A 15,678-nucleotide genomic window follows, 5' to 3' on the forward strand; every position below is an offset into this window, starting at 1 on the left:
GTCAGGGATCACAGAATGGGTGTGAAATCATGGAAACTTTTCATAGTTTTAGTGCAAGCTGTGTTAACTTATATTTATTCACTTTAATATATTTCTAAAATGTAGAAAAAATACACAAATATAGCTTATTATTGTTGTTGTTGTTGTTGTTGTTGTTGTTGTTATTATTTTAAAAATATATCGTTTTTGTATTTCTAGAGGATATATTTCTGTTGGAGACCAAAGATCCACAAAATCCGGTTATATATGGAGTCTTCTCAACTTCAAGGTAAGACTCTAATGAACAATACTGCTATACAGACATATAGCAGTTTATCAGCATTAAAGATGTGACTTCAGATTAAAAAAGATTAAAAAAGTAAGGTAAAGTATACAGTACTGGGAGAAGTCTGGTGTTATTCATGTGACCTTTTGCATTACTGGTTCATGAATGGGAGATGGTCAGTTATTGAACCATTTAACCATTGCATTAAATAAATAAATAGGAATTTAAAATGAAGAGGAATTTAAAATAAATCAGAAACATTAATATGTACCCAAGTAGGCAATTAATTTAATATATATATATTTTGTCATATGTTTAGAGATAGGAATATATCTATTATTAAAAATATTAAATGTCCTGCATTGTTAGCCATATTAAAATGAATGATGATTGAAGGCCAAGTATCAATCTTGATCCCTTTGAATTTAATACCGGCTTGCGGCATGATCAATAAAATTGTGGTAGCTTAAAGGTCATCTTAAGAACAACCAATGCTTTGTATACTTAATTCCAGCCACGTTGTGGTATTTCCAGGTGGTGCTGGTGGTGTTCATTATAACTGCTTAGAAAGATTTAGATGACAAATCTGAATCATACACTGCTGGAAATGCTGTTGCTTGGAAATGGGGAAAAATATCTCCGTGTCATGACACTTTTAGGAAAGTGGATCTGGAATAATTCCCTCTCAGCATCTACGACATTTATGACGGCCATATCCGTGATCATGTAATTTGATGAAATCTCTTTATCCCGCCACCTGACATCAGCACTCCTACGCCCTCAAATACAACAGTTTGAGTTCAACAGTCTCCTCCTGACTCTTCCAAAACAATCTGCCTGGGTTCCCCAGAAGAGAGGGAAGTCCACAGGCCATTCAGGAAGGGTCAGAGGTGACCAGACTCAAGGGCTTGTGTTATTTTAACTCAGCAGTAGGCCAACACTCACTTCTCCTTCTTCTCTTCTTTCAATAGTTCTGTCTTCCGAGGCTCTGCTGTATGCGTCTATTCAATGGCGTCCATCCGAGCCGCTTTCAATGGGCCCTTCGCGCACAAAGAAGGCCCTGACTACCGCTGGGTGGAGTACAAAGGCAGGATCCCATATCCACGTCCAGGGACGGTGAGTCCACTACAGGGAGAATCTGTATGAGTGTGAATGGGGGATTTTGGAAAGAGCAGTGGGAGGTGAAATGAAGGCATAACTTGAAAACAGCTGTGGGTTTTTGGTTGACACTTGATGTCTAAGCACGAACAGAGCTAAAGTAAATAACAATATGGGATGAATGAGTAATATTGACTCTACATTCTTGACATTCATGATGTACTCAATTTAAATCCTATAAAGCCCCAGTTGAGTTGAGCTTCATACACTAATCAAACCCTTAACCCTTGCATGCAACCACAATTCATGGTAATGTAATTTACACCAACGCTTAGGTTCAGTTGTTCTCAGTAATATATAATGAAAAGCACGTTTTCCCTGCATGAATAACATATATACATACATACATATATATAGTCCTTATGATTACATATGTTGCAGTCACATTCCTGCTGTCCATCATTCCTAACTTGGAGTTTGCTTGCATGTGGAGATTATAAAAATGGTGGTAGGTCAGGGTCATGCTTTAGCGCATTTGTTAAAGTGCTAGAGGTGTGTGCTGTTAGCGCATATGCTTCCCTACAGGGAAAAACATTGGCGAGGGTGTTAGCTCTATATATGCTTGACTAATTATAAGAACCAACATCATAAAGAAACAGTGAAAGCCTTTTAAAATAGATGTTTTGATGGTTCTGCATAAACTGGTTGGAGGTAATTTAAAGTTATTTCCCAGGCATTTAGATGTTGACACTTTCCAGTGCTTCGTTATGCATGTCCATTATAGTCCGTGATTTCAGTTTTCCATGCTTAATATCGAGCTAGCAATGATTGTATGAGTTACAAGTAAACATGGCCATAACTAGCTATGAGGACACAAAGGTAATCACTTACACTATCAAATTCGATATGGAAAAAGTTACATTCTAACAATGTAGCAGCAGAATGTAGCCTACTATGTGTAAAAACTTGTGCTGTAAGACTGGCCAATCACCAGTAATGATTGTCACCTGACCTCAGAGAACTTTGGTTTTGCCCATACCCTTCCAGATTTTGGTATACAACACACATATTATATTCTCAATTAGTTATTATATAAATGTGTGAGGTTATGTGGGAATGTATAAATATGAGGACAATTGGTTCATGCTGGTAAATTGCAAACCCCTTTACATTTATTTAGAATACTTGTAATGGTTATATCAGCTTGCTAGTTGCAGTAACTAGCTACAGCTACGAACTTAGCTGGCTAAACAACGAATCACTTAATAGTAGTTCAATTTTAAGCTGCCGTATTGTGACATTACTCACTAATAACATATGATGGCCATGGAGAAGTTTAGTGTTAACTAGTTATTAATGACACAGTACTGAATAATCAGCAGGTAATGTAGAGTTGGCTATATTATGTCTTTTAACATAATATAATGTTCGTCTCTTTATCTTGACCTAGATAGAAATGACTTTTGTGCTGTTCTTAAAGCACTAAAAAGTAGACTAATTAGCTGGCTAACTTGTATAATATCTTCCAGTTATGAGAGGTGATACTACCAAATCACAGCTTTCAAATATAGGAAAATGACTGAAAACAGTTTTGACTATATGAAGGTAACTGGTATAAATTTCAAGATCGCAAAAAGGATTTGTCCGTTGAAATTGAACTTTGGGTTTAATTAAAAAGCTAGTTTGATCCTGGTTGTAAATATTAGATCTCCCCCATGAACACAAACAACATTCCCTTCATGTTCCTTCAGTGCCCAAGTGAGACGTACGACCCCTTGCACAAGTCTACCCGCGACTTTCCTGACGAGGTTATGAGCTTCATGAGAGCCCACCAACTGATGTGGGAGCCAGTCGTGCCAATTCACAGACGACCACTGTTTACTCACATCAACACCCCCTACAGGCTGAAGAAGTTGGTAGTGGATAGAGTGGATGCAGAAGATGGCCAATACAATGTTCTACATTTGGGTACAGGTATGTTGTGATGTGGCTGAGTGATCCAAATGAGCCCTTGAGACTTCAATCCCGTATAACTTTATAAATAAAAAAACTAGACACAATAATTTTGTAATTTACTTAGGGATCAGCAAGAAGACCAGATAGTAGATTGTAAACCAAGCCCAGTGCTGACATTTCATTCATCATTTACTTGAGGTTTACAGACCAACCTTCCAGTCTCTTGATTGTGTTTGTAGATTTTGATTGGGATCTTCTTTGATAATCCTTCTTTGCCCATGAGTTCAAAGAACATTTCCACAAATTTCCAACTACCCCAAATGTTGTCAGTCATCCAAGAGAAATTTGGTGCTTCTTTAGTTATGGATTGAAATAACAAGGGTAATGTAGTTAATGAGTATTGGAGGCCTACCTCACCTCTGCTTCAGTCTTGGTTGCTTCATTTTGAGTAAATCTCATTATTCACCAAACTATTTCTGTAACTCTGTATTTTTTCTACTGTAGCTTCTAAATAATTCACTTAGTAACTGATGCTCCTTCATATGCTCTAAGATGAATGACTGAATAATAAGCTTGGGCTAAGTATGTTAATAAATATAATATATATAATATAGAAGTAAAAAAAAAAAAGATGCTATGACCGAGATCCTCCAAGCAAGCAAGACCACTCTTGGGCCAGTAAACAGATTGATTGCACTAATATAAACTCTCTCTGGTGTAAATAACTGGTTTGTACTGCTGAATACACACCAGTTCCCCCATGCACAACAATTTACCAAAACAATGTCTGACATTTTCTCTTTGCATAGTCCTGATACTGAGATTACGCAAGATGCTATTGCTATGTGTGCTGAGTCAGTAAACTCTGCCATGTATCTGTGAATCATTTAAGATAAATACAGACTCTGGGAGCGTCTGTGTACAGAGAGCATTCTTCTATGCTAAACCTACCCGAGTCTCCCCACAACTTGTAAAAAGAGCAGAGTAACAGCTGTTAGCCATCCGGGAGCCACATTAATCCTCATTTAAGCTCTGTGTCACACTTTTATATTTTCCTCTGCTAAGTCAAGGGGTGGTAAAGTAATCGCACAGTGTGGGATGCATGTAAAAACAAAAAAATCAGTGTAGGGAGAAGAGGACAAGATTAATACTGAAGATTAAGGTCAAACTGAATGCTAATGTGACTGCAGGTGTATCAGCTATTGACTTACATGATGTATATAGAAACCAATATTCTGTATGAAATAATCTAATTTTTTTAATCCTGGTAAATGCAGTGGGGGAAAAAATCAAGAACATTTGTTTTGATATGAATTTGATGTTTGCTTTTATAATGCCATTCTAACATCTGTTGCAAAATACCCAACTTTACCCTTTTTATTTTATTAAACAAAACAGCATTTATGGGAGTAAGTTTCCTCGCTTGTATTTTCTTCTCCTGGCAGATGTGGTTGACTAAAATTACTTTTTTGGTTCAGATTTAGAAACACCAGTAATAAGGCATATACGATAAAATGTGTTTGTAATTAAGAAAACTTGTTTTTTCCATGTAACATTGTTACTCTCCGGTCAGAATGACCTGCATATAATCTCTCTAATCCTTCTAACAACATGGAATTTAAAAAATAAAAAAATGTCGGAAAATCATTATTTTGACTATTGCGTCACCTTTTTAAATGTGCTATTTTAACAGTATTGATAGCTAACTGTCTCGGTGCGTTATATACAGTACATATTTTATGATAATGTTTATAGTTTCAGCATTTTTAAAGCCCCAGAGATATTACCTTATAGTCGGTATCTGTTTTCAGATGATGGCAAGGTTCTGAAGGTGGTATCCATTCCCAAGGAGAATTGGGAAACTGAGGAAATCATACTGGAAGAGCTGAGTGTGTTTCAGGTAATTGCATTTTTTGCCATACTCTTTACACTCAATCTTATACTTTTCCTCCAGTGTCTTCATGCCATCTGTTGGCCTGCCACATGATCTTTAGCTCCAGGCTCTGTCTAGTCAGTCTCCCTGCGAGAGCTCAGCTTCCCCAACAGAAATAACCTTTTTTAAGGAAAAACAAACCTGCATGTTTCCCAGGGCCCTTCGGGCCTACTGACCAAATCCAGGCAATGGGAGAAAAGAGTGAACAAGTAGGCAGAAACAACAAATGACTAAAGAGGATCATCATTGTTTACTCAGCAAATGAAAAGCGGAGATCATTTATTCGAGGCTGTAGACAGCTAGGAACATGCTGGTTTTCCCGAGGGACAAACAGGGGGAAGTAAACGGAGACAAATGAGGTTCTTCTATAACCTTGGGTTCTTGGGTTAATAAGAGATGCCAAGGAAATGTGAGATTAAAATGGATGAGTTAGAGACTTTTCACAAGACCCAGGTTGAGGTTCCCAGGAAGCATTGTAACACACAGGTCATTGTATAGCTCAGAAATTGTGTTGAAAATGACGTCACGCAAAACGAAAGGGTTTTAGAGGAGACGTAGTAGCTTTGATCTGATTTTGTCATTCACTTTAATTCCAGCTGAACTGAAATAAAGTAGCTGTTATAGGGCATAAAATTAATTGCTTACATCTTTCTGGATAAGCAACGAACGATTAGTGATTAGTTTATGACTATAAATAAGACAACGTAACGTGGTTATGTTTTGCTTCGCCATGGTGCTTCACATTACCACTTTTGAGTATCACTACAGTCTCTGAAATAGAGGTGTTTCCACTTCTGGTCACTTCACTAATCAGGCTAGAAAAGGTAAATGAAATAATAGTAATAATTTAAAAGTCCTTTTTTGACGTTTCTAGCTCTCTTTGTAGAGAGTCTCTGGTCTGACGGGCTACCTTCAGCTGAATAATTTACATAAATGCATAAGATTGGCTAAACTGAAACAGAGCATATGCTTCAGAAGCCGTGCTTTTTTACATGTTTTGAAAAATATAGGTTTTTTCCCCCTTACATTTATTGGCTCTGCCACAGTATCTTTTTCAGTGCTTGTTCTGGTCTGCAGAAATACTTTGCTGGGTCCTGAGTTAGAGAATCCCTGACAGACACATTTGAATGCCTGTCTGTTCAATGCAGCTGGCTACAAAATGACATTTTTAACCAGCTTCCCAATTACTAATATAAAGAATGATTCTGCATTTTACAGGGAGAACAATAAACATTTTTTTTTTTTTATCACATTCAGCAGACACAGGATAGTACTCTATCAGGTACCATACTCACAAAGCCATTTGTAAAAGGGAGAGTTGTTTTAAAAGTCAAGGACCATTTGCTGGCAGCATATGGAGGATTCCATATGAAGCAATGAGCCAGAAAAGCCTGCAACTTGCACAACAGCCCGAGATGAGCCTCTTGTTCGGCGCCAACCTTGCGTGTCCTCCTTCACCTACTCCATAAATCGGGAGGTGGTTCATGTCACCGTTTAATGCGTACTGACAATTTGTTTTCTTCCTTTTTATCTCCTAGAGTCCTATCTTAAGCATGGAGCTCTCCACCAAGAGGGTATGTAAAGCTATTTTGTGGGTGGTCATTTAGAAGTATCATTTAATAGTGTTTAATAACTTCCCTTCTGTGAGATTAGTAACAGAAGAAGAATCTTCAAGCCAGAAGCGCATGCTCATGCAGTGAAAACGGTCCTTTGTAAAGCTATAATTTAGCTCCTTTTTGTAGATTTTCTCGATATATCACCATTGTTTTGACTTCTTGTGGAATGTAGTCTTTATTTGGACAGGTTTATATTTACAGCACATCCGGAAAGTATTCACAGCGCTTCACTTTTCCCACATTTTGTTATGTTACAGCCTTATTCCAAAATGGATTAAATTCATTATTTTCCTCAAAATTCTATAAACAATACCCCATAATGACAACGTGAAAGAATTTTATTTGCAATCTTTGCAAAATCTGCTTTTTTTTGTTTTTTATTTTTAATAAAATAAAAAGTGGGCGCACGGTGGCTTAGTGGTTAGCATGTTCGCCTCACATTTACAGGGTCGGGGGTTCGATTCCCACCGTGGCCCTGGGCCATGGATGGATAAATTTTGCAAAGATTTCAAACAAACTTCTTTCACGTTGTCATTATGGGGTATTGTTTGTAGAATTTTGAGGAAAATAATGAATTTAATCCATTTTGGAATAAGGCTGTAACATAACAAAATGTGGAAAAAGTGAAGCGCTGTGAATACTTTCCGGATGCACTGTATAAACTATATGGCCAAAAGTACATGGACACCTGACCATCACAGCCATATGTGGATCTTCCCCAAACTGTTGCCACAAATTTGGAAGCACACACTTGTAGAGGATGGCTTTGTCTGCTGTAGCATTACAATTCCCATTAACCACAACTAAGGGGTCAAGCCCAAACACGTTCCAGCAGGACAATGCCACGATGCAAAAAGCAAGGTCCATGAAGACAAGGTTTGCCAATGTTGGAGTAGATGAACTCAAGTGGCATGCACAGAGCCATGACCTCAGCCCCACTGAACACCTTTGGGATGAAATGGAATACCAACTGTGCCCCAGGCCTCCTCACCCAATGTCAGTGGCTTACCTCACTAAAGTGTGATGGTCAGGTATCCACAAACATTTGGCCATATAGTGTATTCCAAACTCATCTCTGTGATAAGGCAGACACCATTGGATTGTGAATTTATGTATAGTACATTACAATATTGTAGCATACGCAAACATAAAGTTGGGCTTTATACCAATAGCTGTTCTTAGAATAACAAATTGAATAAGTCTGCGATATAACACTAATGTGATTGCCATTCTTTCTAATGGGAAGACAGTACGGATATAAAGTGATACATCCTCATCCATTATTTTGCGATCCATGATTGTCGTTTTGTGATTCTAAAGGATTTGAAATTTTTATCGATACGTTCGAATAGAGCTCGTCTCGGTGGTCAGTAATGTTTTCCAACCCAAGACACAACATCCCATAGTACAGTCACGAATGTCTATTCAGACACAACTAAGATTAGTAGAACACATTTCAGTTTATTGAAGTACATTATTTATGGGCAGCAACCTTCTCAGGGATCTGGATGATATGTACAATTTAAGGACCCCCTGTAAAAGATGGAATTCCACCAGCTTTGAATATTCATGAATTCATTTGAGATGCCAGAAGGGATGTTGTTGACTTGTTAAACATTTTCCACCCTTTTTTTTTTTTTTTTTTTTTTTTTTTAGCAAGCTCTATTTGTGAGCAGTGCAGATGCGGTGGCTCGGTTGCCCCTGCAGCGGTGTGAGCTCTATGGGAAAGCCTGTGTTGACTGCTGCCTGGCCCGGGATCCTTATTGCGCCTGGGATGGCACCACCTGCACCAATTATTTCCCCACTAACAAGAGGTATCTTTCTCTTTGACACCCATATGGAATCTCTTCATGCCCATTGACATAATGCAGTGTATTGTATGCTGCCATGATGTTTACCTTTTATATTTTTAATTCTGAACATGAACTCTTCGAACTCACATAGTGAAACTGTGCCCGAGGCAGATATATAGCTGTGCTGTGCTCAGTCCAATATCTGTTGTTTATGTGCAACTGTTTACTCCACGGCAAGGACGGAAAGCAGCCAGATTCGTTATGAGCGATGTAAGAATTTGGCATGCTGCTGTTTTATACGGGTATATGATGCTCCAGGCGCAGCTGGATTCACGACTAAGGAAGCTGTAATGAAGTTTGCGCACCCAATAAAACAACTTCGATGCCGGGAGTGTTAGTGTGGGCCTAGTTATGTGCTAAATTTAGAGTTATGCTACTTTCCATTGCGATCTGTTAGTAAATCCTTATGTTCCTATTTGTACAGGGATTGATAAAGAGTTGTGTTTCTTTCTAGAGTGGTATCTATTCCATTAAAAAGTCAAAACATAGCAATCAGTTTGAAGCCACACAAGTTAATTTCACCGACATGGACTGTACGTGAAGTACATTATAATGTGCGATTTATAAGATAAAGCATGAGGAATGAAAAGAAGTATAGACAATGTTGATGCTAGTGAAAGAAGTGAATCTCTGTGAATTTTGTTTTATTCATGCAGTCAGTTTATTATTATTTATTTGTCTTTTTTTAATGTCAGACATTTTTGTTCCATGCCTTGTTTTTGTTACCTCTGGCTTTTACGCTTAAAACAAGGCTTCACACTCTATGCAGTGCACTATGCATTGCAAACGACCTTGGTGACTGAAATCCTCCATAGCCATATCTAACAGCTTCACACTCGCGCTTTGCAGACGTTCCCGTCGACAGGATGTGAGATACGGTGACCCATGGAGCCAGTGTCAGGATCTGGGAGATGGTAAATATGTCCTGAAATGTACCTAGTATACAAAATTCAGCAAAAGTAGACATTTCCGATAGCTGGTCATTTATAGGCTTTTGATGATATTTGTTTTGTATACTAATATAATGTACCTGAAATTCTTTGCAGGCTCTGAGGAAATTGAGCTAAAGGTGGTTTATGGAGTAGAAAACAACTCAACCTTCCTGGAATGCACACCTGCTTCACCACAAGCGAGAGTCAAATGGATCATGCAACAAAAACACAGCCAGAGCACTAAAGAGGTCAGGATTTTAGACATAATCTTAATGTACAGTGGGACAGAAATGATGACAACCTACCTTTCAGCTAGTGTTTTACCGCTGTGCATACTTTTAGATTTACTACACATTTAAAAATAAATAATTAACAGCAGGGTTGCCTGGGAAAACCCTTCACATGGTGAAATTTGACATTTCTACAAAATAATCTGAAGACCACAGACCTAAAATACGTTACTCTTTCGCATGTATCTCAACCAGAAGTGTGAAATTCACTGTTTCAAGTCTTAGACGCAGTGTTTGTTAACCTGGCCACTTAACTGACATAATCTCTGCAGGAAGAAATAGTCTAGGAAAGGTTTTTTGAAAAAATGTATAGAAAAACATTTCCATGTCAGTTCTTTACACAGACACAAGAGTGTCAAAACCATTTAAAGTTCTACTGGCTAGTAAATTGTAAATTCAACCCTAAGTTGTCTTTAAAAAAAAAAAAAGGAAAAAAAAAAAGATCTTATTATAACATTGTACAAGTTATAACAGCTAGATTACAGAAAACGTAATTTTCTTTCTCAGCTGCTCCCCGATGAAGACATCATCCTCACAAAACGAGGTCTCCTCCTGCAGCGGATAACTTCTTCAAACGCTGGCCTCTACCTGTGCACCGCTCACGAGCACTCATTTTCCCGCACGCTAGCTCGCTACGAGCTGCAAGTCATCTCCGAGCAGCACGTAACAAATACACGTAGCACTCATCACTCTGACCCCAAAATGGGTGGCAACTATGCAGCATCCTCGCTGAGCTACAAGGATCTACATCTGATCAGCGTTAGCGGTCTAACAGCCGATGACTACTGCGAGCAGCTGTGGTACCGCGAGAAGCGGAGACAACAGAAACTGCGCACACTAAAGTGGAAACAAACGGCAGAGAACCGCAAGGCTCGAGTTCGGCGGCAAAATCCACCCAACGAACCACTCCAGTGAAACCAGAGGAACAGACATTAGAGTAAAACTAAAGGACATTTGAGTTTGTCTTGGAAGAACAACATACTGTTCTGGAATTAGCCACATTAGCCTTGTTGCTGTTGATTACTAAAGGATTCCAGGTTACATAACCTCCCCACAGAAATACATGTTGGTGACTTATTGTTTATCGTTCTAAACAGCATTCTTTTTTAGCAAACCTGAACTTTTGGCATCACAAAAATGCACAGCATTATAAATACGTATATGAGGAAATAATTAAGGACAACCGAGAGAGAGAGAGAGAGAGAGAGAGAGAGAGAGAGAGAGAGAGAGAGAGAGAGAGAGAAGGTTGAGAAAGGGAAAAAAAAAACTTTTTTACATAACCTTTACATGGTTAGATGAAAGATTTCATTATGAGTGAACATAAACACATCTTTGGCCAGAGATTTGTTCTGTTGGTATGCCCTAAGTGATGCTTCAATCAGTATCAGGGTTGGACAAATCATAAATTTATTAGCAACTCTCTGGGTAAGGGAATGCATCAACATGCACTTGATATCACAGTTAAATTTTGAAGATACATTACTGGTTAAAATTTTTGGAGACACTTGACTGAAATGTTTCTCATGATCTTAAAAGTCTTTTGATCCGAAGATGTATGATTAAGTGTTTGAAATCGGTGTTGTAGACAAAAATATAACTGTGCCGACATATTCGTTTCTTTCATTAGAAAGCTAACATTTTTTTTTATCCCAACATAATTCCCATAATTCCATTTGTGTTATTCCAGAGTTTTGATGACTTTATTATTGTTCTAAAATGTGGGGAAAAAATGCAAATAAAAAATGAGTGTGTCTAAACAATTTGACCAGTAGTGTATAGTATAAAGTCATGCACTGAAGAAAAAAGGTCAGATGCGATCCTGAATCGATATCTTAAGAGCAAGGAAACAAGGAAACAAGGCTTTTTTTAAAACGCAAATATGCACTGCAGCCTGGGAAAACCCTTAACATGATGACACTTTAATGTTTTCCACTGCACATGTTTGTGAAAAGTGCAGGCTTATTTAACAACTTGATCAAAGCCTGACTGTGTGAGAGAACTGTTTTTGTCACTGCATTCATTAAACTGACTCCTTACCCAACATGATCTGTGAAGGAAGCTAGCCTAGACAAGCTTAAAAAAAAAAATCCAAATCATTTTGATGAAAATATTTCTTGATTTGACATCAGAGTATGTGCATGCTGAAGTTAAAAAACCACCATGAGACCATCTCATATATATTAGGAGCTAGTTAGTTTAGTAATACTGAAGGGTTACTATAAATTACTAATACAAATACAGGGTATGCCAAAAGTCTCCATAAACAGGGTAGTATGTTCGCCAGCACATTGTCGATTGTGCCTTCGTCAGTGGATGTTCTCAGTTCCCGGTTGGTCCATAACACTTCCAGTCTTTTTGAAATTGTTAATAAGTGTCCTCCCGATCCAGCCATGAGAATGATTTCAAGACGTTGTTCTTTTGCCAAATGCATTCTTAAAGGCTATCTAAAAAACACACACATTGGAAGCACACTCTCTTTTGGAAAACATTTTGCTAAAGTGTTATTTTCTAATCTGTCTGGAGAGTTTTGGGACACCCTGTAGTTCATACTAAAAGCTAGAAGACATCCTTGAACGTATTGCTTGTCTATCAAGCAATTATGAGTACAACAAGAATGATAGTCCTGACACACCTACGGTATTAATTTTTTCCTATAAGCATTTTTTGATTTGTTTTATTTTGTAGAGAATGGTTACAGCAATCACTGAACACTCAGTGGAGCATTTCTATTAGAGTATGTTTTGGACCGTAGTGATGGTCGTGAGAATCACTGAAACCTGTTGCAGTGCACTATTCGGACAGGATTTTTCAGAATGTTATTTAATTGTTCTTAATGAAATCCAGAAGAATGCGGTTCACAAATTACAGAGTAGCGTTGCTGCCTCACAAGTCCAAGTTTCCAAGTTGTATTCTGAGCTCAGGTTGCTGTCTGTGTGGAGTTTCACATTGGAATGTTCTCCAGGTTCTCCAGTTGCTTCCCTTTTCCCCAAAACATGCAGTGGATTGGTGACTCTAAATTGCCCCAAGATGTGAATGAATGTGTGAATGTGTGTGTACATGGTGCCTCTGATGGACTGGCATCTCAAAGGGTGTGTTCCTGCCTCACACCCAGTGTTCCCAGGATTGTCACTTCCTGGAAAAACCTGTGAAGTTTAAAAAAAGAAAAAAAAGTCCAAGCTCTGGTTCCTAAGGCGTAGTGACATTGCTAATCGGCTAATTCTGGAATAAATTAACAAACACTCTGGCTGCCCGAAAGTGTGTTATGAACTTTTGAAATACAGATGGTCTGATCTGACCATCGTAGGTGACTCTGGAGGAAGCTCTGCATACCTCATAAACACACCAGGATGTTCTTCTCTTGCCAGAAACACTGTCTTTCCCATGAACAATCTTAAATATGTCACTATTGTGTTTGTGGATACATTGAACAGAAATGACAAACCATAAGAAACTGTATCTCAAATGCTAATATGGATGTGGTTAGCATGGTCTTATTTTATCTCCACTAGTAATATTCAAAATGATCCTTTTTATGGTTAAGTAGTGCTCTAAGCCTCTCATACTGTAATGATCATTTATTATAATGTGGTGTGCTGGAAGAGGCTCATTGTTCCACTTTGGGCCACACGTTTGCGCGGAAGGAACATCAAAGTATGGAAGCATCTGGGAGAAATGAGTATGAAGAACAGTGGACAGAATAAAAAAAAATCTGAGTTTCGTCACTAGTCAGGAAAATGGCTTCCAGGTTGACTGGACCACAGTAAAAGGGATTTCTTTCTTGTTATCTTGACAGGATAATAGGAACGTCCAAACTGGCCTTATGTTTGGCAGATAAGCAAAAAGACATGGATGGCTTCAGCAAATATGTGATAGATCATAGAAATTGGTGCATCTTATAAACAATATTTAATCTTTAATCAGATTTCTGCATTTTGCATTCCAATGTTTTTAGTGTGTCCACAATTACAGGTATTACATAAAGACTTTATATTTAATAACAAATTTACTCAATTGTACTTTTTTTTTTCTGCTGGCAAAATATGCATCATTATGTTCATTTTATTTGTACATTGTGCTTCTAAGTTAAAAATTCACCCAGTGTGTGGTATTGAACTGTACCTTTGCGTGTCATAACACTAAGCTGATACAGACTCAGGATGTTTTGAGCAACTGTAACAGTGTGGTTGTTCATTTCCATCTGGTGTTCATTTTTACTCTGGTGTGCTAATCTCTAATATAATCATTCCAACAAAAACGTTCTCGACGTGTTTCATTAGCTCACAATTTCAACCAGCGACCTCTCGAGAAAGCTAAATGTGTGTCGTCATTATTGCATCTAAGCTACTTCATTTCATGAACAATATAATTTATGGTTTATGTTTCACTTTACAAGTCACTATGCTTTGATCAGACGTATCTTTTTGATGAAAGTAAATGTTCATTTTTCTGTCATCACCTAAAATTACACATTTATCTCATTGTGTACAGATTTTGTTTTCTAAATCTTTCTGTATAAACTAATATTTGTGCAAAATCAATTAAAATATTTCCCAAATTTATTATACATGTTTGTTTGCATATTTATTTCCATTCTTTTTGGCCACACTTGTGTTTTCAATCCATTGCTCTGACATTTCCCAATAAAGCAAAATGTTAGAAAAATTTAAGAAAATATCATGCTGGACATGCACACTGGGTTTCCGACCCAACCTTTACATCATTTCTGCCTTTTTCATTTGTTTTGACAATATGGACATAAAACACACTTTATTGTATTTTCCAGCATAGTTTGTATTTTATACTAAGCAGTTAGAGAAATGTATTACAATAAGATTTGCCGTTTTGGAATTGTGAAGATCACATGATGATCACAGGTCATACGTTCTCCCCAATTCCAAAATGGCTAAACTTGTTGTAATGTATATCTCTGTTTGCAGATATATCCACTTTGAGTTGATTTGAAAAGATGTTTTTGTGGTCAGAAGGCAAAACAAATAAGAAAAGATATTCTTGAATAAGACAAATATAAGACAAAGTGTCCATGTTAGTGAAATCTCTACCTAAAACAACTAAAAACTACTGCAAGAGGTGGAGCTTTCTGATCTGACAGTCAGCATGATTGATTGTCCTGACTCTATCCTGATTGGTTGAATATTGGTGGTCCAGATTGATTCATATATTTTTGAAGCTGCCATAATATGATGAGTGCTTTGCCAAATATTACAAAATGGTCTCTCACCCTCCTTTTACCAAGCAAACTGATTTTTGTGGCACTCCAGAGTGTCAGAACTCAGGGCCACAGGAGCATTGACTCCAGATGAAATCTGATTAGCCTCTGAAGTGCTCTTGTCCCGTCACTTGTCGCTTCACAGCACTTCATCGGCTGAATTTTGAAAGATTCATAAACGTCACAGTTCATTTGATTTCACAGCAAAATCTATTAACAAAAAACTTCTTCTATTCTACCTTAATACCACTGTGGCCGTGCACCCACAAACGGAGGGCCACCAGGCTAATGTGACCAACCAACAATACAGTTTTTATCAACCACACAAGCTGCATGGTAAGCTGCGACACACACACACACACACACACACACACACACACACACACACACACACACACACACACACACACACACACAAAAAATCAATTCCTAATGTAATGTAAAGATATAAGATGTAATTATTAATAAAAACAAAGGGGGATATATTCAGAAGTCTGTATTTTTAACG

The 15,678-nt window shown here is 37.8% G+C and overlaps 1 protein-coding gene across 2 annotated transcripts in view; it reads left to right on the forward strand.

The window, feature by feature from the left end:
- si:dkey-49n23.1 (semaphorin-3D) overlaps positions 1-14,507 on the forward strand; it is a 64,060-nt gene extending 49,553 nt beyond the window's left edge. For both annotated transcript variants that reach the window (XM_017450923.3, XM_017450921.3), the window contains exons 10-18: positions 199-268; positions 1,237-1,381; positions 3,115-3,337; positions 5,131-5,219; positions 6,791-6,826; positions 8,525-8,682; positions 9,571-9,635; positions 9,768-9,901; positions 10,451-14,507. In XM_017450923.3, coding sequence (XP_017306412.1) covers positions 199-268; positions 1,237-1,381; positions 3,115-3,337; positions 5,131-5,219; positions 6,791-6,826; positions 8,525-8,682; positions 9,571-9,635; positions 9,768-9,901; positions 10,451-10,858 — 1,328 coding nt within the window. In that variant the 3' untranslated portion in view covers positions 10,859-14,507. The remainder of the gene's footprint in view (positions 1-198; positions 269-1,236; positions 1,382-3,114; positions 3,338-5,130; positions 5,220-6,790; positions 6,827-8,524; positions 8,683-9,570; positions 9,636-9,767; positions 9,902-10,450) is intronic.
- The last annotated feature ends 1,171 nt before the right edge of the window (positions 14,508-15,678 follow it).

Source organism: Ictalurus punctatus, chromosome 21 (assembly GCF_001660625.3).
Source record: "Ictalurus punctatus breed USDA103 chromosome 21, Coco_2.0, whole genome shotgun sequence".
NCBI classification, from domain to species: Eukaryota; Metazoa; Chordata; class Actinopteri; order Siluriformes; family Ictaluridae; genus Ictalurus; species Ictalurus punctatus.